Source organism: Lepisosteus oculatus, chromosome 9 (genome assembly GCF_040954835.1).
Source record: "Lepisosteus oculatus isolate fLepOcu1 chromosome 9, fLepOcu1.hap2, whole genome shotgun sequence".
Taxonomy (NCBI): Eukaryota; Metazoa; Chordata; class Actinopteri; order Semionotiformes; family Lepisosteidae; genus Lepisosteus; species Lepisosteus oculatus.
Window position 1 is genome coordinate 45,654,992 of NC_090704.1, and position 20,774 is coordinate 45,675,765.

The 20,774-nt window shown below is 46.7% G+C and overlaps 1 protein-coding gene across 2 annotated transcripts in view; it reads right to left on the reverse strand.

The window, feature by feature from the left end:
• bptf (bromodomain PHD finger transcription factor) overlaps positions 1 to 20,774 on the reverse strand; it is a 48,578-nt gene that overhangs the window by 13,698 nt on the left and 14,106 nt on the right. Inside the window, exons 4-19 of one of the 2 annotated variants that reach the window (XM_069194633.1) lie at positions 15,675 to 15,899; positions 14,821 to 15,048; positions 11,957 to 12,151; positions 11,362 to 11,549; positions 10,559 to 10,914; positions 9,768 to 9,899; positions 9,070 to 9,199; positions 8,442 to 8,577; positions 7,649 to 7,921; positions 4,898 to 7,325; positions 3,984 to 4,108; positions 3,192 to 3,320; positions 2,649 to 2,799; positions 1,943 to 1,985; positions 844 to 1,096; positions 265 to 432 (exon numbers count right to left, since the gene is read on the reverse strand). In XM_069194633.1, coding sequence (XP_069050734.1) covers positions 265 to 432; positions 844 to 1,096; positions 1,943 to 1,985; positions 2,649 to 2,799; positions 3,192 to 3,320; positions 3,984 to 4,108; positions 4,898 to 7,325; positions 7,649 to 7,921; positions 8,442 to 8,577; positions 9,070 to 9,199; positions 9,768 to 9,899; positions 10,559 to 10,914; positions 11,362 to 11,549; positions 11,957 to 12,151; positions 14,821 to 15,048; positions 15,675 to 15,899 — 5,160 coding nt within the window. Of the gene's footprint in view, positions 1 to 264; positions 433 to 843; positions 1,097 to 1,861; positions 1,986 to 2,648; positions 2,800 to 3,191; positions 3,321 to 3,983; positions 4,109 to 4,897; positions 7,326 to 7,648; positions 7,922 to 8,441; positions 8,578 to 9,069; positions 9,200 to 9,767; positions 9,900 to 10,558; positions 10,915 to 11,361; positions 11,550 to 11,956; positions 12,152 to 14,820; positions 15,049 to 15,674; positions 15,900 to 20,774 lie in introns of both variants that reach the window. The other variant, XM_069194632.1, reaches the window with a different exon arrangement.

Sequence of the window (20,774 nt, forward strand, 5' to 3'; positions counted from 1 at the left end):
CATCTTACAAAGGGAACCCAACGTGGGATGAGCAAAGCGCAACTGCTTTGGACTCACACTAACCACGCCAACTGCTTGCGATGCGCTGAGCTCGCTTCAAACAGCACCGGTTCGCTCTCCAGATCAGCGCGGACTCTACCGCCGAATCGCCCCCTGAACTGCCCTCGCCCCGGTGTCTTGATTCTTAAATGGCCCTGCGGCGCCCTGTGAGAGTCGGACGCTGAAGAGCACGGACTCCAGCATGGCCCCCGGGCTGCGCCCTACCTCCTTGCGTGGCGGGCACGTTGACAGTGACGATCTTGCTGTTGGCGGGCAACGGCAGTTTGGCGGTGATCACTTTGCCAGGCATCGTCACGGGGCTGCCCGTGATCTGGAACGTCTGCCCCGACGTGGCGACGGTGGCGGCCACGGTGGCGACGGCGCTGGTGGACGCTGCGAAGACACACGGGGGGGGAGTGAAGCCCACTGATGCTGTTGGCGCCAGTCTGAGTCACACGACGAAAGCTCGCCGCTGTGCTTCCCTGTACCCGTCGACGGAAAACTCAACCGCCTGTTTTTTTTTTCCCCCTTTCTGAATCTCACCAGAGATTTAATTATGTTGTGGTCATTTAAAAAAAACAAACATGGCAGACTAAACACAAACAAACTTTCTGCGTCAGGCTGCGCTGCCCTCGGGGTGGGAGGAAGAAGCCGGAGTGGAGGTTATCTTATCTGCTTCCCTACCAACGTCAACTGTTCACCATTGCAATTATAATTTTGATGAAGTAGTTTGTTTTTCCAGCCCCCTCCTTTAAATAAACACAGATCAATTGCAAATATTTCCCTTCGGCCCCTTGCCCTTACCTGGGCTGCTCTGACCCTGTTTGACCCAGGAAGCAAATGTCTGGTGGAAGTTCTTATTCTGCTGGAATGTCACTGTGGCTGGAGAACCCATCTTGGTGGCCAGTACCACTTTCGTTCCCGGGGTGACCTGGCTTGTCAAGGAGCCTACCACTACTTTCTGGGGGGTGGAGGCAGGAGTGGCGGGGCTGTTCGTGGGCGTGGAGATGGAAGAGGTGCTGGCAGCAGGGGACTGTTTCTGCTGCTCCAGACGCTTCTGCAAGGCAGGAGTGCAACAGCCATCAGTTGCTCACTCTGAAGTCAAGAGAACACTAAACCAGACCTCACTGTAGTGCTCATTAACCTTTATACTAAATGAGATGGGTTATAAAAAGAAGTACCCCCTAATTGCCTAACCCCACTCTTTTTTTTTCTATTCGTGCAATAAGTAGCTCAAATATTTTATGCCTAAATGCAAACTAAAATAAAAATGCCAGTCTTGATAACCGGCACAAGGCTGAACAGACATCCTTTTAGCTGCTATGGTCTCAATCTTTTTTTTTTAAGCAGCTGTGTTTAAGACAAACCCTGCGTGTGAGAAATGCCGTGAAACAAGGTGATGTCGCAAGGCGCTCTGTGCAGAGAAACACCGCCACCTGTTTTACAAACCCATGCACCGATTCACGTCTGTCCATGCAGCAGACCCCCGCAACTACAGCAGGGGATCCCAACTGTGATCCTGGGGACTCTCTCACACCCGCTGGTTTTCAGCCTGGATCGGCTCTCACCTGCAGAATCGAACCCTAGGTAGACCTAATTAAAGCGATTATTTCTTTCCGGTTCTTAAACATGTGGGAGGTCACACTCCCCAAAGTCCGGAGCATTAGCAAACCCAGCTTGAGAACAGAAAAAGAGGTCAAGAGCCCCGCTACAGCAAAAACCAGCAGGAGTGGGGCGGTCCCCAGGGGAGATCTGGGAACCCCTTGATTAGAAGACCACTTAGCCCAGGGTGCAAGGTGGGAGCTGTGTCCTTTCTTCCCACCTGCTGAGCAGCCAATCTCTGCTGCTTTAGTTGAGCCTCCATTTGGGCCTTGAAATCCTCTGCTTTCTTCAGCTCACTAACCTTTGCCTGTTGTTCTGCTGCCTGTGCCTTCTCCTTCTCAACCCTGCAGCAACAGGAGCAAAAAGACGAGGCATGAGCCAAGCACCCTTCAACACAATCGCTTCCAGTGCCACAGCTAACAAAGACACACATCTCTTTTTTTCGGAGTGATACAGGGCTTCATGTTTCATTGTGCACTGTACTGTAGACGATGCACTTTTTGAAAAAAGCTTTAAAACGAATAACCTCCAAACACTTTCCTATACATGATAGGCACATTGCATGAGATAATTAACAAAGGCTAAAATGAAAACAAAGCACAACACATAAGATAAACCAGAAAAAAAGCCCTCCTGGAAAAGTCCGTTTTTAGGTTTTCCTATTCCAAGGTTTCTGGCTGACGCGCTTGGAAATTTTTCCAATTCTGCAAGAATCAGTACATTCTGTGGCTCATCTCTAAACTGGAAAAGTCAGAGGTAAGGTCACAGGAAGGCGCAATAATACGCCTGCATGCCATCCAGTACAAGAACTGCAAAATGATCCAGTGGCAGGCCAAGGAGTCGAGAAAAAAAAAACAACCAAGTGAGCCTGTTTACAGTGATACACTGAAATGGTTTGGCCAAATACTTAATAGCAAAGAGAGGTAAAGCTATTCTAGACAAGTAACGCCACCCAAGCTGGAGGTGATGGACTGAGAGGGAGACCGAAGGAGACCCCGTCTTCTTACCTTTCTGAAAAGGCCCTGATCTCCCACAAGTCCAGCTCCTCCTCCGGCACCCAAGTCTCGATCACCACTGGTCCCGTCTGTTTCGGAGCTTCTGGTTTTTTAGGCCTCAGAGCGCTTGACCGCAGGCCTTTCCTCTGCGGCGTGGGCGTTTCTTTAAAAGAAGTGGGGGGGGGGGGGGGGGGGGCAGGGGGTTGAACATCAGGGTCCTTCATCCAGTTTTTAGTTTCAAAACCAGCAATTCTTTATGTCAGCTCGGCGGGATGGTCCACAACACGTGGCAGGAGGAAGAGAGCAGCTCCAGAGCTCAGCTGGAACACAAGGACGATGGCACTGGAGGCCATGGCAACCGCAGCAGCACTCCCCCTCCCTACTCTTTTACCATTCACAGAGCCCAGCAGCCTAGACGCGGGCCCCTCTCAAACCCTTTTAAGATCCGACGGCACACGAAAAACCCTCAGCACCGCGAGGAAGAACTATTTAAAGACCAAAAGCGCCAAGCGGGCGCGTTCCTGCCACGCCTTTCGGCTCGCGTCAGCCCTGTACCTTTTGGGGTGTCCGGAACCCCGATGGGGCAGATGATTTTCCTGATGCAGTACTCCGATCGGATTCCATAGGGTCCGACGTCTCTACGCTTGATGATCTCGGTGGTGGTGATCTCGGTTTCTGAAGTTTCTGCACGCAGGGCCATGAAAAGAGTGTTGTCAGCCAGCTTAGTGTAACAGCGGACGAGATGCGTCCTTTCTTCATGCTTACGGGCGATCCTGCCCCGTAACCAGGTGTTTTTAAATGGCACACTTATGTGAGATTGAAGCATTACTGCTCTACAGAAGTGTCAATGCCTAAGCATTGCAAAAAACTTTACACAGAGGCAGCGTTTCTGTTCATACTAGCAGAGAAAAAAGACAAATATGTATTATTCAATATGTGAACTACTGATTCCTTTCAGAAATTAAAAAATAACCTCTACATTATGTCTAACGGTTTCTGCACTCTCAAAACACCTTTGTTTTCCTTGGGTCAGTTTAGTGAAAAGTGTGAAGATGGCAGATCTGCATCTCTACTGCATGGATAAAACTGAAAGACAACTCTCGCAGTGAAATGACACGCCATTTTTACACATGAAAAACCAACACAATGACGTTTTGATACCTTTTACAATGGGATGATGTTTTTATTCCCCGTAGACGTTCAAAATGAAACTTATTTTTGTGCGCAGTTAGACTATTTTTTTGGGGAGAAAAACAGCTGGCGTTCAAATACTGATCACAAGCAGATCATGTACGTATTAGGGACTGGAGGACACTGGACGTCTCGTATCCATGCAGGTGTGCTCACCTGTCCTTGTGGTGCCACCTGTTGAGGACGGCTTCACTGCCATATCATCCCACCTCAGGCAGGCCCACAGTAACCGCAGCATGAGACTGACCCCTGCTAGCGATTTCACAGTCTGGAGACGGTACCTGAATGCCAAAGTGAAGGCCTAGAGTTACACGCTATTGATTCACATCAACACAGCCTCAACACCAATTTGGGGTAAATTAGTAAAAATGTAAAGGTAGTAAAGTGGGGGGGGAAAAAACAAACTACAAGCAAAATAAGTGCTTGACATTTACTCGGAAGTCAAATATGATAATTTAAGCTCGGAACGTGAAATTACGGTTCACCCATTTGTTGTACTTGTGCTATTTAAAAGCTTGAGCAAATATTTAAAGTAAAAGAAAAACAGATTCGTTGAAGATATTCTCTGTCTCCTGCTCGCGGTTAGAGGAAGACATCCTTTTTGCCATGGCGCAATGCGGGATTCCCGTTTTTGTCTTCGCTTTCCACTTGCCTCCACCGGGACTTTGCCGTGAAAAGGTAGGTGAGAGAAGAAGGACAGAGATGCAGGAAAGGCTAAACTGTGGCGCCCAAGACGGTAGACGCGGATCTAAACACCGTGTGACACTAAAACAAAATAATTGCCCCGAGCTTTCAAAGTTAGTCATTTGATCAGTTTTGTTTTCAGATCAAGACAAAATCGCCGACAAAGGAACACGCACAGGTGTTAACCACACGCCGGGGAGTGAACAGAAAGCAGAAAACGGCAACGTTTCCTTTGGCTTTGGCTGCGGAACCAAATGGGAAAAGAAAGAAAAACATTGTCCCGGCGCGGAATTAACCTCTGCTTGCTCCTTTGCTGTTGCAGCTCCTCTCCAGACCTCTCTGGAGTACAGAACCCCCCCCCTCCCGGCCCCCCACACCCTGGTTACCTCCATGTGATGCCGAAGGTGGGTCGGGGGGAAGGGTAGGGCCAGATATCCAGAGCTGGCTTGGCGTTGTAGTTGAACACTGGCACCTCTCGGATGCCCCCGCGCCTGGCCAGCTTCCTCAGGTCGTCGTTGGGCAGAACAAAGATGCTCTTCTTACTGCTCTTCGTGACGAATTTGCGATAAGACGGGAGGGCCGTCCCTGACCGAGTCTTTTTCGAGCGCGAGAATTTCAGCAGCTTGACCCTGTCCCTGGTGGAGTACTCCTTGCTGACCGTCATGGAGGTGACCGACGAGCCGGCAGAGCTCGCGGTGGAGTCCAGGAGCGTGGTAGTGACGGTTGTTTTGCTCTCCTCCGTCACCGAAACCATGTCCGCACTACTGTCGTGCGTGGGGGAAGAAATTTTGGTCACTGTGGTTTTCGTCATGGTGGTTAGTGTGGACACGGCGCAGTTCTCCGCCACAGACACCACAGTGGGCTTGCTACAGTGTGTGCTGGAGACTTCTGCGATCTGAACAGTCTTGGATTCCGTGGAAACAGTGGTGGTCGTGGTGGTGACTTGGGTGATGATGGTCTTCGTGGCCTCTTCCCCATTCAGCTCGACTTTGGCTTCCGACTGAGAATTGCTCACGTCTGCGAAGTCGTTACTCAGACTGGACTCCTCCGCAGAAGGCACGGGAGATGGGATAATTTTCCTGGACATCGTAACCTCTGCGTCCATGGGTTCTTCTTCATTGCTGCTGTGATCTTCTTTGCTTTTTACTTCTGCCACACTGGCACAACTGAGGTCGGACGGCGGCGACGTTACAGTAGAATCCACCGTCTCATCGATGTTGTTCTCCAACTTGGGCACTTTGACAGGAGGCAAATAGTCTTGACCAGCCACTAGACCTTTTCTTTCTCCATCGAGCACCGTGGATGGGCTGGATGGGGAAGAAAACTGACCTGTGCTGTTGGGCTTCTCCTTTGTCCCCTCTGTGGTCAGATCACCATTCATCAATGGCTTCAGAGCATCTTTCGATGGGAGAAGTTTGATCGCACCGTCCGAAGTTGTCCTAGTGAGGTTATTCACTTTCCCTTCGACTTTGTTTGCCAGCTCCATGTCTCCGGGCTCCTTTACAAGCTGTTTGGAATCAAGGATGGATTTGTTTTCTGCAACATCTTTCCCGTTGACTTGGACAGGAGTAGGGATCTGTGGCAATTCTGAGTGTGTGGTCTCATCGTTTGTGTTTTCTGTCTCCTTCAGCTCCAGGCAATCCTGCTCTTTTACCTCGTAGTCTGGCTTGTTACCGTTTTCTTCTGTGACCATGGGTTCTGAGCAGCTCTGATCAGGCTCCCTCCTGCTCACCTCCCCCTGCACGGGGCTGTCAGTTTGCTTGCCTTGTCTGACGGCTTCTGGAGCACCCCCAGTATTTTCAAGGTCCTTATTTGGCTCGCTGTTGGAATGCGGCTTGACCGAAGATGGAAGATCGTGCGTTTCACTTTTCTGATCCCTGGTGTTAAGAGCAGAATTGCATTCTGCAGGGGACTCGGATGTTTCGGAAGATGTGACCTGATCAACATTGTTTCCCAAGTCACTGCTATCCTGACTGGCAAGTTTTGTGGTATGCTGCAGCTCTGCTGCATTGTAGATTTTTGGAATGGGACCGCAAACCTCACTGATGCTTTCAGTCTTTAGAGTTTCTGGTTCAGAACCAGCAGCCCGACCCAATCCCTGCTCCAGAATATCTGACTTTACTGAGCTCTGGACCTCATTCAAATTCTCCTTTTGCTCAGGCACACATCCAGCTGAGTTGGATGGAAAGTCTTTGTGATCAGACTGTTTCACAGTCCCATCCCGAGACTCCAAATGAGGGATCCTATCTGCAACTTTCTCCCCATTCTCATTTTGACTGCATAACTGGCTTTCAGGCCTGATTTCGGTAGCGCCCTGGACTTCAGGCTCTTTGGGAGTTGCACCTAAGGAAACCAAACTGCTTTCGTTATTTGAAGAGTAAGCCTTTTCTGGTCCTTTGTCTACAACTGAACTGTCTGCTTTAACTGCCACAGGGCCCTCAGTCTTCCCCATGCAGGGCACTGCTGCCTTGTCCTCTGCTTTTACCTTCAGCATAGACACACCAGCTCCTTGAACCCCTGCCTGCTTTCCTGCAAGCTTTGCTCCGGACAGCTGCTTGAACCGTTCAAGTCTCTGCTTCTCCTCCAAGGTGAACTGCTTGACCCGTCTCTCAAGCAGGCCGTCCAGTTTGGAAGCTTTGACTTTCTTTTTGTAAGCAGTCCTGAGCTGAAAGCCCTCGCTGACGTTTACCACGTCATCATCAAAAGGTTTCGCTGGGGGCTTATGTGGCGGCTCAGTTTTTGCCACCTCTTCTTCCTTCGGCTCCTCCTTGACAGGTTTCCCATCGTCGGGGTAGCCAGAATTCCCGTTTTTCCCTGTTCGACAACAAAGTCCATTATTTCAGACCGCTGTTAGTGCTGTCTCTACTGAACAACATGCAGACAAAACCAATTTAAATCTTCAAACCCTAAAGAATGTAAAAGATGACCCCTGGAACTTGCAGGCAACACAATGATTGATCCCAAAAAATGACACTTGAGAGATCAGAACTTTTTGGATGTCAATCGCACTCAGCCCAACACAAGAAATACACGAAAGTAGCTGATGTTTCTTGAGTTAAAACGGAAGAAACCTGACATAAGGGGTCATTAATATTGGCTGACCTTGAATTAGGATATGAAATAATGGCCACAAATACCTTTTTCTTCGGTCTGTGATGAGTCCGGAGGACTTCTGTCAACATCCATCTCTTCAGTCACTTCTCTGTCTGTTTTTTCCTTTATTTTTGCCGTTGAGCCGTTTTCTGAAGACTGTGCAGTGGGGTTTTGGTCCTTGTCCTTTTCTAGCGAACTTTTAGCAGAGTCCTTCGCCGAAGTTTCCTTCTCGCGGGTCTCGGCTTCTGCTCTGGGTTTTGACGCATTTCTTCTTTTGTCAACCTCCGACGCTGCACTCTCCTTGCCATTTTTAGTGGCTGAATTAAAAAAAAAAAAACAAGAAAAAAAAAACATACCTTAAATTGAATTGGGGGATTCTCAAACAAGCCACCCAGCCATGCGGATGAAGTGGATATACCTCGGCTTCAGTCAAGAAACATCTGGATGAGATCCCTGGATCAAGTATGTAATAGCAACCAAACAAGCTACATGGACTGTGCTGCCTCCTCTTGCTTTGACCTTTCTTGAGGTCTTCAGGACAAGTACCACCAGTACTGGATGGTAGCAGCAAGAAGTCACAACTCATTTTTTATCATAAGGTACAAGAAGCAGAATTTATCTTAAAGAGTATGAGGGTGAAGAAGTCAATATCTTGTCACATTTTAATGTTGAGTTTTATTTAAAAATCAGTGGATGCCTGTAAATTACACAGTATTGAGAAAACACCGTGCATCACCTTCAAACAGCAGGACTGACCATCATTTTGACGGCTTTCACACATTCTGCACACTGTTGGTTTAGCTTACAGGACTACAGATCTTCACCAGGTGTACTCACCTTCCAATGCTTTCCGGTAGTGGACGTTGGTGTTTCCCGGAAACTTGGGCAAGAAGCGGTGTACATGGGTTTTACTAACCCAGCTCCAGCCCCCATACCCAGTCACACGGTATTCCTCCCCCTTCTGCTTCCAAACCTTCGGGGAAGCAGAGATTGCAGCCGCATGGGAAACGCGCAACTGGGAGGGTCAGCTAAATCCGCACGTTCAACAACAACAACAAAACACTGGTGTTCGCCAGTTGTGATGAATGCCTGATACGCTACATCAGGACATCATACGGCAAAAGTATGGTGGATGCTACACATTGGTGGTGGTAGAGGTGATCCCCATTACCCGTAAAGCGCTTTGAGTGGAGTGTCCAGAAAAGCAATTATTATTATTATTATTATTATTAAAAAGAGTGAGCAGAAGCCGCCCAGTTTCTCAACTGAGGTGCACGCACGCGTCAGCCATCGTGACCCGATTCATCCCTTGAAAATATTTAATTAGAACCTACAAGCAGATGTACTTCAGCAGTCAAAAGTGGGTGCACTGTATGTTATAATACTGAATTCCCCCCAAGTAAAATCCCCAAATTAACCTCATTGCAGCTCCCAGGCATGAGAGTGCTGTGCTCGGACTGCTTACCTGGTGTTTAATGGGAAAGGTGTACTTGACCCATGTGGCCTGCTGCATGGTTTCCTCCTCCTCCTGCTTTCTTTCCCTCTTTTTCACCTTTTCCTTCTCCTCCCTCTCTATCGAGGTCATTCGGTGTAACCTTGACATCAGAAGAGTCCGCAAAAAAAATAATAAAAAACACACCCCTCGAAAAGCCCAGCCCAGATCAAAGCCAAGAGGTAAGCCCTCGGCTGTTTTTGGCAGAGATCCATCATTTAGAAAGCCGGGCCCCGGCGCGTCTCTAGGGAATAGCGTGGACCTCTGAAACACTCCACCCAGGCTCTGCCTGGCAGTTTCTGCACAGTATGCGAGCACGATCTTTGCTTTTGCTTGAAGTGGGAAGATGGGGTTACGCTTAAGAAACGGGAACACGGGCAGCCGTCCAAAATAAATGTTTTCTTACACAGAGGGTCTCATTTGATCAACTGCTGACCACCTCCCTGAAAATCTGACTTTGCAAACATTCTCGGAAAAACGGAAAGGGGACTTGCTAGTACACCTATAATTGCAAATGAAAAAAAATCTTAAGAGCGTACGTTACACTGGACCTGAAAAAAATGTTTGATTTTCTTTGTTCAAGACGAAAACTAAAAAAAAAAAAAAAAAATCACAAATAAGAACAAATGACAAAATGCTCAATCTTCTCCGCTCCCCAAGTTTCCACTTGCCTCGTATGTCCAAGCGCATCCTTCCACACGGGCAGCATCACGACTGGTTTGATTGCACATTCTAGGATCGCCAACGCCAGAGCGAACTCCCGGGCCTTGCTGCACATCTGGACGGCCTTGATCCAGTTCGACCTGTCACGCGAAAAAGGAACAGCATCACTGACCATGGAAACGGGGCATTCTCAAACACTTAGGTCCCACACACCCAAAAAAATACTAGTTCAGGTGGGTAGCTGCGTCAGCATGCGTAGGCTGCAAAGGAACAAGTAATAGGTTTATTCCATGCTGAAAAAAAGAAGAAAGAGAACACAACGTTTCGGCCGTGGAGCCTTCTTCAGGTGTGATAATAAATGTCTCACACCTGAAGAAGGCTCCACGGCCGAAACGTTGTGTTCTCTTTCTTCTTTTTTTCAGCATGGAATAAACCTATTACTTGTTCCTTTGCAAAAAAATACTAGTCAATCAATGCACGTCATACGGTCAGCAGAGGGGGCTGAAAAATGCTGACTGGAGTTAACTTAAGTACTAAAGAAATGTCAGCTTCCTGGCAATGACAGACAGCCTTTCATTTTTGCCCGGAGGGTTTCATACGGCCTTTGGGGTAGCATTTTATGAGCGACACTTTTCTTCCTACATTCAAAACTGGAAACCGAGGACACCATTCCTCTCCTGGCGCCTTCAGCTTCAGAGTCCAAGACAACGGGTTTAAAAGCGCCCCCCGAAATCCTGAGGCCTGGTATTCTAAAACTACAAGGGAAGGCAAGGAAGGGCACCTGCACGCTGGCCGTTACCTGTGGGACGCCCAGTTCGGGTGCAGGAAGGGCGCGGGAATGTTGTTCTCCAGCTGGATGATGGTCAGCCTGAGCGTGGAGATGGTCAGCACTTTGGAGCCGTGGACGGAGCCGTTCCACTTGAAGTCGCCGGCGGGCGTCATGCAGAGCTTGTGGGAGAGATGCCGCCGCTTGTCGTGGTCCTCACGGTGCTGGTGCTTGTTCAGGGCCAGGGCGTTGGTGCTGTACTGGTTGTGGTAGACCCGGTACTTGCCCTCCTGGCCCAGTTTGAAGTAATTGCTGAGATTTCCCTTCATGACAATCTCCTTCCTGGTGCTCAGGCGAGAGACCTCCCCTTGGGAGTTGACGACGAGGACCTGGAGGGGGGGGGGGGGGATTCATGGCACAGAACTATCAGCACGCAGCACGCAGCGCTTCATCCAGCATTTTCGCAGGCTTTTACCCCGGATAATATCCTTAGGCGACAAAATGCGATCCTAAACCAACGAAAAACTAAATCTGATCAGAACGGGACAGAAGACCAAGTCTATTCGCACACGGTTACAAATAAAGGTTTTGCAGAGATGTCCGGAAAAAACCTTTATTTTTCATAGACAAACAGACATTATTTTATTATTTTATTTACAGGAACTACATGCGGCTGTGAAGGGGGGAAAAAAACCTAAGAATTCAGGGAGTTAAACTACGGAAACCAGCGTGACTGGAGCGCGCAGCCCTCGACGACACGCTCACGGGAGACGGAAACGAGCAAGCACGACAGCAGCCCTTGGACAGGACGGTCCACAGCCCGGCCCCCGGCTCACCTCTTTGCCCTCCTTGTAGTACTTGTTTGCCTCGTGCGCGGCGGCGGCGACCTGCTGGCTCTTGAGCTGGCTGAGCTTGCTCTCGGGGTTGCGTAGCCGCGTCACCATGCGCGTGGAGCCCGGCGTGCCCCGGCCTGCGCCGGCGCCGTCGCCGCCCTCTCCGGTCGCCTTGTCCGCCTTGCCGTCACCTGTCAGGAACAGGACCGCCGCGGGTCAACTTACATGAGATGAGGGAGAACCTACTGAACAGCATGCTTAGATTTTGTAAAGGAGACTGCTGACTCTGGCCAAAGTAAATATGCAACTTAGCGAGATATATGCACGCAAACACACAAACGCATTTGAGTAGTTATTAAAGACTTGTGGATATATGGGCTAAAGCCATATTAATACAAACTTTGCTGCACAGGAAACAAATCATTCATGCCGAGTTCACCTATTGCCAAAAAAGTGGTTTTCTAAGACGAATGCGCAGATCAGATGGTTTTAGGTCAGACTTTCTACAGAACCCCGTTCTGCACGCAGACAAATACACGCCTATTTCATCGAGTCACCCCAGTGTTCGTTGAAAAGAAGAAAAAAAAAAGGGACGCACCCGTTTCCTCCAGGCTTGCGACGGACGACTGGGAGGATTTGTCTGCACTGTCCGGCTCTTCGGGGCCCCTGGAGGCCAGGGGCTCAGAGGAGGAGGTGAGGCTGCTGTTGCTGTTCTCGTCCCCAGCCTGGGAGGGGGGCTGGCTGGGGGCCGCTGTGCCCTCATCGTTCCGGGAGCTGGAGTCCGCTGGCTTATCTGCACAAGACGCAAACACTGTTGCGACCTGCTGCACTGTAACAAACTGATTTCACATGCAGTGCATCTCATGTACCACACGGCAGAACAATCTTTTACTGGTGTGCAGGTGGGCAGGTTCGGACACAGGAGGTAATCCATTTAAGAGTTATGCAGCACATTTGAATGGCTTTTACTCCCGAATTAATCAAACAGCAACCAGGGTGTCAAAAAAACTAACTTCTAAACAAAGCACAGCTCCTAAAACTTTCAAGATCTCTTTGGTTTTGAAATGTGAAAACAAACGAAGATACTGACATGACTTGTGAAACAACAAACTTTCAATTTCAATGGTACTAATCTGCTTGCATGTCCAAACAGATGTGTTAATATTTTCAGGACGTGAAGAAAAGAAAAATATCTTATTTCAAATCAGACACAAATGAAACATTTTCACAGACAAGCACTCCCCCTGTTGGCAAAAAAACGCCTGCACTTCATTCACCCTTTTCCAGTGTAATCTCAAACTATTACAGTATTTGTAATTAGCATATCACAAAAGAGGCAGCTAATTTAGAAAACAGAAAACAAACACACAGGTAATCAAGCCAAGTAGCAGAAAATGAAAGACAACCTCGCAATAAACCTTAACGTGGTGTGTACACACACTGTCTCAGTACGCGCCCAAAAGATCTTACAAACGTGCAGTCAGAAAATAAGCAATGAAGTTTTTAAAAGCTTTTAAGCAATCGCATATTTTAATTAAATTAAATTAAGTACACCTATAAGTATTCATATAAAGAAGTCATATGTATCATGTTATGTCAACAGAGGTTTAAAAAAGTAAATCACAAATCAACTGGTTGGCTGTCTGAGCCTCAGTAGCTCAATCTAGACCTGGTTCGTCAAGCGCTAGTTTTCACAGTTAATAATGGTTATACTGAGGAAACAAAGCACAGTCACAGGGCTCTGTGACCCACACACACATACAGACACAAGGACGCTGCGTACAAGCAGAATAACAGACAAAAATAATTCTGCAATAACGAGACAGCCCAAAAGCAGTGGATGCAGCAATCAGTCATTACAAAAAGCAATTAAGAGTCCAGAACCCATGTTAAAATAGTACGCAACCGAAATGACAAAAATTGTGAAAGCTGACTTAAATATTAAAAGCACAAACACGCCTTTTAAATATATGTACACCGTGCAAAATGTAAACAACGTTAACGAAAAGCAACATGCAAAGCACTGCTGCCAACAGGTATTTTTCTTTGGGACATTCTGCTGTCACCAACACTAACTGAAAGAGACATAGGGTGGAGTTCTGCAGGACGCAACTGGACTGACCTGATGCTTTTGCAAAGGAAAGAACATGATTCCTACCTGTCCTTAGGAGCACCCAGTACTCTTTCGGCCACCTGCTGAGGCTAACAGCTGCTTAGACCAAGGTTTAAAATAAATCAAAGTTTCACATTAAGCTCAATTTCATGTCAACCAGTTATAAAAAGGAACATGTCTGACTAACAAAAGCCACCTTTGCTCCTCACTCTACTACTATTAGTGCTACTGCTCCCTGTATCGCCTCTTCATCAGAACCGAAGCCCAACGCAATACACAGCAGAGGTTAACAACGCAGACACGGGCAGCAATGTGCTACACTTGCCGAAACTGGTTTTGTGGGAGCAAAGCCATTTTTCTTCCCCCAGGAGGTACGTTTAAACAAATGACTGCCTTTGGATTAGAGAAATAATAGACTTTTAAATTCCACTTAAAACGCCGATTTAAACTACGTATTAAGTTTCTTTCACTGCTGATCCAGCCTGTTAGGACTCTGTAAGAATACCTACAGAACAACCGGTTGTAATCCATAAACAAGCGGTAAACTATAAAAAAAATGCAAAACTATATGCACAGTACTCTCTTAAGCTGAATTCTGAAACCCAGAACAGGGACAGTAAAACCATCACCTCTAACAGATACAGATGGTTCAACAAAGGGTCAGTCATGTAAATTTGCAAGAAACATAACAGGAAACCATTGCTGTTCACAACATGACTACACTGCATACATTTGGAAGCAAACAGACGCTCGCACACCTCAGATTTCACACCTGGTGCATCAACTCCAAGACTGTACACCTACAAGCAGTCTACGTGCAGGATCTCCCTTGGAGACCATTTGCTTTCCCGAGGCTCAGACACTTGGTGAAACATGAGGGAAGCTCTTTGATGTCACAACTGTAAATTGAGATTTCTCGTGCAGTGTGAAGAAGTATGACCTGTGCACAATGAACCCTTTTAACCGGGAAACTAGTTCTCACCTTAAGACTATTCCCTGCCCTGCCCCGTGCTGAGATATGTCAGTAAATGAGCGGCACGCAGTACCACCAACAAAACACGTTTCCTGAAACGATGGGTGCGTTTTCGTAACGCACACCTGTGGTTAATCACAGTTATAAAACTAACATCTTCAAAAATCACAAATAAGGTAATAAGACATGTGGGCTGATGTCACGTCTTAATGTTTTGCTTTTACGGGAGGTGCAAATGGAACGAAAAAAACTTATCACACAACAGCTGAGATGCGCACTTTGCAATCCACGTTCACGCACAGGTAAGCACATGAACATACACAAGCGATCAAAAAGCGCAGCACCGTGTCTGGAACACTGCAGGACAGGAGCTCACAGAAGTTGCTGCAGCCAGTACCTTGGGTCTCTGGCTGAACCTCCTTGTTGGCCGATCCCTCTTCACATGTCTCGCTGCACTGAGGGAGGGCTGTATGGGTGCCATCTGAGCTCCTCTCTTCCTCAGGGTGGTGGTGTTCTCTCTGGAGAGCCGTGCTGTCTGGAATAGGAGAATCAGGCCTGGACGCTTCAGACCTGCAGCCCTCCTCTCCACCAGGTGGTGCTGTTGCTACAGTGAAATGCACAACACAAGAACTTTTCTTCTCAAAGATGTGGTCTCCCCTCAAAGTCCTCTGATTGACAAGGAGCTATGTATTCCAGTGGAAAGCAGCACTTGACTGAGTGCGTGGAGATACTTCCCATATTCTTAGTTCTCTGTATACTGAGTTACCAAAAGAGATAAGCATGTTGCATTTTTAAAGCTGATTGACGTTTAATAGTAATAAAGTCTTATCATGACAGAAAACAGTACTGCTGATTAGTAGAGCTGATTCAGTTAACCAATAACAGGGCAGGACTCCTCTCTGAAAAAAGTTTTATTTAAACCCGAACATAGGCTGCACCTTGAGACTGCATTGAGTAAAGATGCCAATTTTTCATGCACTGATCCGATTTACTTTTCTAGGCAACACAGAAAATCAGCCTGAAGGAACTCATAGCTTTAGAGACACCCCGTACCTTCAGTTAAGGCAGGAAACTGCGAGTTCAATCACAACCCACCTAGAAATTTAAAGACGCCCCATATGTGTCCGTAGGGTTTGCCAAACACGCAGCCCCGCGTGATCTCATAACGGAGAGCAGTGAACGGCCTGTCCCAAGGAACAACACAGGAGAGAATCGCTACGCCTGCCTTACCCATCTCCGCCGCCTCTTCCCTAGACTGTCCCTCCGACAGTTTCTGCTCCCTTTCCGGCTCGGGCTCTTTGTCTGTGGTTGAATCCCGCTGCTCGTTCTTCTCCGGGTCGGGCTGCCCCTCGGCGCCCACGTCCCGCCTCGTCTTCCCGGCCTCCTCCGCCGCCTTCCTCTTCACGTCCTCCAGCTCCGCCTCCTGCTTGGCCTTCAGCCGCTCCAGAATCTCTTCTGTGGGAGGGCAGGAGGAACAGGTGTCACAGGCCGGCCACTGGTCCCGCTCCAGGAGCAGGGCATGGCCAAACGACTAGGGGACATCTCCCTCTTTGCTAACGTAGTTCAACAGAACATGTGCGAAAGACAGGGGGCAGCAACACACAGGGTCGGTCTCCAAAGGGCTGGAATCGCCTTTGTCACACAGCAAGAAAGCAGGACACTTCACCTACAGAAGACCCTTGAAACAGTTAACTTTTCATTAGCATGTTTCATGGGATGTTTCTTGGGAATTCTTTGAAATTCAGAAAGGACAGAAAACTATCTTTTAAGAAACCCACATCCAATGCTGGTTAGTCTTTGCAAGGCTGAAGTGAATTAAATCACACATGGGCTCAGTATGTTCTCTCCCCCTGCTCCATCCTCAGCCAGCTGGTGACAGAACTCAGAATGAATTAATAAACTTAGGCGACAGATCTGGGTCTTGATTCTGCACACATCTGAACTCGGTAATCTGAGCCCAGGTTACAACACAAGTAGCTGCTATAATTTAATCGACATTAACAGTGTCTTAATCAGTAGTGGCAGAGTCATGAAAACAGCCCCATCACTTCATTATGTGCAAACTAAAACGGCTCATGGGAGTTCTGTCAGCATTCTAGACATCACCAGCCCTGCCTCACCCACGACCGGAGACACTGCACATTCCTAGTAACAGCAGTGCACATGCTTTGTTATGATATCTATCTTCCTATTATCCCAAAACCACATCACTGATTAAAAAAAATAAAAAAGCATGCACATCTACAAGGTTACTGTGCACTTTTCAAGAGATGACAGAAATAGCTACAGGAGAGGTTCAGTTATTTTTCTATGGGACAAAGTGTTTCAACCTTAAAATCTGTCAAATGTATGACTTATATAGAAAACCGGTAAGAAAATTTAATTGCCACCAATAAAAAAGCTATCGTAGGACTGTTTCTAGATTCTGAACTAAAAATAACCCAGGAAAATAAACTGCATAGTCTGTGGGGAACTGGCTTCTGTAACAATTAACACTGTTGAACACCAAACAACTACTGAGCTCCTGGGAATCTGGGATAAGTCATCCTGCAGTTGTTAATGGGGAAAAAGTATTTAATTTTGCAGTTTATACTTAAGTCAACCTTTTAGAAGGACCAATACAGCTCCTTAATTCCATAATTACACATTTGTTGAGACAAACAGCTTGACGTCTTTCAGATATAAAAGCCTCTGAATGGTCTAATGTAACATGGCTATGTAAAATGAAAAACTGACACCAAAAAAACAATTAGCCAAAAGCATTTACAATTAGCGCAAAGGCATGTACAAAAAAAGTATTGCCATGAAAAAGTATTTACCCCCTTCCTGATTTCCTCTATTTTTGCATATTTGTCACACTGTCAGTTTTCGGATCTTTACACAAAATGAAGTATTAGATAAAGGGAACCGGAGTGAACAAGTAACACTTATTTATTATTATTTCGTTTATTTTATAAACAAAGTTATCCAACAGAGTTATTACTCTTAATAGCTGGTTGTGCCACCTTTAGCTGCAATGACTGCAACCAAATGCTTCCTATAATTCTTTCACATCGCTGTGGAGGAACTGTAGCCCACTCTTCCTCACAGAACTGCTTTAATTCAGAAGCATGTGCAGGTTTTCCAGCATGAACTGCTCGTTTCAGGTCCTGCCACAGCATCTCGATGAGGTTTAGGTCTGGACTTTGACTTGGCCACTCTAAAACTTTCCTTTTGCTTCTTTTCAGCCATTCTGATGTGGACTTGCTTTTGTGTTTTGGATCACTGTCTTGCTGCACGACCCAGCTACGCTTCAGCTTCAGCTCACAGACGGATGACCAGACATCCTCCTTAAGAATTTTCTGATGCAGAAAATTAATGGTTCCTTCAATTATAGCAAGTCGTCCAGGTCCTGAGGCAGCAAAGCATCCCCACTCCGTCACACTACCACCATGTTTGACTGTTGGTATGATGTTCTTACTGTGGAATACTGCGTTTGATTTACGCCAGAAATAATGGGACCCATGTTGTCCAAAAAGTTCCATTTTGACACATCTGTCCATAGAACATTCTCCCAGAAGGCTTGGGGATCATCCAGGTGCTTCTTGGCAAATGAGAGACGAGCATTTATGTTCTTCTTGGTAAGCTGTGGTTTCCGCCTTGCTACTCTCCCATGAAACCCATTTTTGCCCAGTCTCTTTCCGAATTTGGAGTCATGAACACTGACCTGAGGCAAGAGAAGCCTGCAGTTCTTTGGATGTTTTTTTAGGATCCTTTGTGACTTCCAGGATGATTTTACGCTGCGCCTCCGGAGAAATTTTGGCAGGCCGGCCACTCCTGGGAAGATTCACTGCTCTTCCAAGTGTTCTTCATTTGGAGATGATGGCTCTCACCGTGTGGTTCGGTGGAGTCCCAGAGCCTTAGAAATGGCTTTGTAACCCTTTCCACACTGATAGATATCAACATCTTTTTTCGGATCTCTTCAGGAATTTCCTTTGGTCGTTGCATAATGTGCTTGTTGAATCTTTGTGCTGGCAACTTGACTCTGATGTTAAGGGTCAAAATAAGTGAGGTTTATACTGAACGGGGCTGGCTGTAAACAAGCCTGGCTGTATTCAATCAGCTGACTCTAAATTACCCCTTAAATTGGGCTGATTTAACTAAGGGGACAATTACTTTTTCACACAGTGCCAGTTGGTGTTGGACACCAATTAATTAAATAAATGAAATGTTAAAAAAAAATGTATTTTTTGATCACTCAGGTTCCCTTTATCTAATAATAGATTTTGGTTGAAGACCTGAAAACATTCAGTGTCAAAAATTTGCAATAATAGAGGAAATCAATAAGGGGGCAAATACGTTTTCACGGCACTGTTCAAGAAGTACACTGACGTGTTAAAAAAACATCTGGAAGCTGATTGTTTTTTCCCCAATGCAGGCAACCTCGATTTCTACCTATTGTTGCTGGTATGGGGGAAGAAATCTAAAATGGAAGAATTAATCAATCATGAACAGCTCCCATGATTTGAGAATGTATCACTTCAAAGTACTGTGCATTGAGCAAGAACTAATTGCTACAAAAAATAAAGACCTAAAGTCATTAATTCTTCAAGTGGACAGATTTCAGCAAACAACTCATTTTGTAAATTGCATTATCTTTACTACTTATCAGTTTACAATGTACAGCGTACAAATACACAGACAATTTTCCTTTATTTGTGCCCGCATACAGGCAACAGAGCCATTCCTAGAGACCATTTTATATGGCGTCACTGCATCGATGACATTTTTTCCAAATGTGCATATGTTCTCTCAGTATGTCATAGCTGGGGACCTGCCAGGAATACATCAGTTTTCATAACCTACTCATGCCAAAACCCAAGAATCAGTTAAGTTTCAGATGGTCTTAACCTTAGCACAGCAAAACACTGCACTTAAACAGGCTTTGAAGGTATATTTCAATCCATAAATATAACAAACACAATAAAAGGTATTAGAGAAACATGGGATTGTAAACTTGTCAGCTCTTTCTGTGTGTAAGGTGACAACTTGAAAAGCTAAATTCAGTAAAGACAAGTAAACACTGCACAACACTTTCCAGAGACGCTGTCAGGGTGTCATTAAAAAACTCACTTCGCAGTTACAAAAAATATACACTGAGGCATCTCATGGGACTTCAGACTTTCACCATTTTAATCCCTTATGACACAGTAGCCCTGGCAGGTTTTCAGTTCACCCACGGCAAGCTTTTCCAAAGACAATAAAACTTTTAGTAATGGGTTTTAGGATCCATTCCAAATAAACCAGGCTGGTTTTTCAAAGCAAAACGGCTAACACGCTGCTGTCTCTGGAGGTTTCACACTTCACCTAGGCTTGGGATTCTCATTTCTTCAAGAAGAAGAATTCCTAGGAATTAACCTTTCATCCCAAGGATCCCAAAGCACTTCTCACAGAGGAGGGAGCCCATTTCATACACCACTGAAGTGCAGCACCTACCTGGGCGATGCACAGCACCACAACAGAGCAGGCCAGGCAGAGAAGCGAAAAGCTGTTTCATTAAAGAAATTAAGGGGGGACTTGAGGAGTGCCTGACAGCGTAAGTCCAAAGTGGAATTTAATCAGGACACCGGGTTTAACACCCTGTTCCTAAAACAGCCATAGGATCTTTAACAACCACATAGTGAGGACCTCTTCAACAACTCATCCTAAACACAGCACCTCCTATAGCAGTGTGCTTTAGTCATCATAGCAAGGCACTGGTCTGGAAATGGCCCAGAGGGAAGAGAGACACCACAATTTGCAGCACCAACCTTGATTTTCTTGGATAACCCCAGGCCTTGCTTAAAGTCAGAGAGGTCTTCTGCTGTTGGCTCTTTAAAGCTCCAGAGTTCATTTTCATGTCACCTTAATGATTGAACAGCATGAAATGAGCTTCTTCCTTCTTTGGAAAGCCATGACCCTCAAGAGGTATACAAACACCTAGCAGAGGCCTCTGTATTTGAACGGGAGGGTAGGGGCTGGACCATCTGTGCCATAGAGGTCATGCTTGCACACAGGGTAGAGCAGAGGGAGATTTTCAAAGAGCTCCACGCTGAGCACACTGCTCTTGCAGGAGGCCTCTGAGCTATTCACTCCATCATCCCTATTCTCTGCCGGTCTTACAGAAGCTCCCTGGATGAGTGCCCAGTGTCCAACGTGCCAAAGCACAGTAACAGACTTCCATTCACAGAGGCGGCTGAGACCGTAACAAACTTGCTTCATTGGTACCGCACCCCAAGCCCTGCACAACTCTGCGCGTCAACTGTGTGCCTGTACAGGGCATCACTACCTAAGGCCACATCCTGTCTGTGC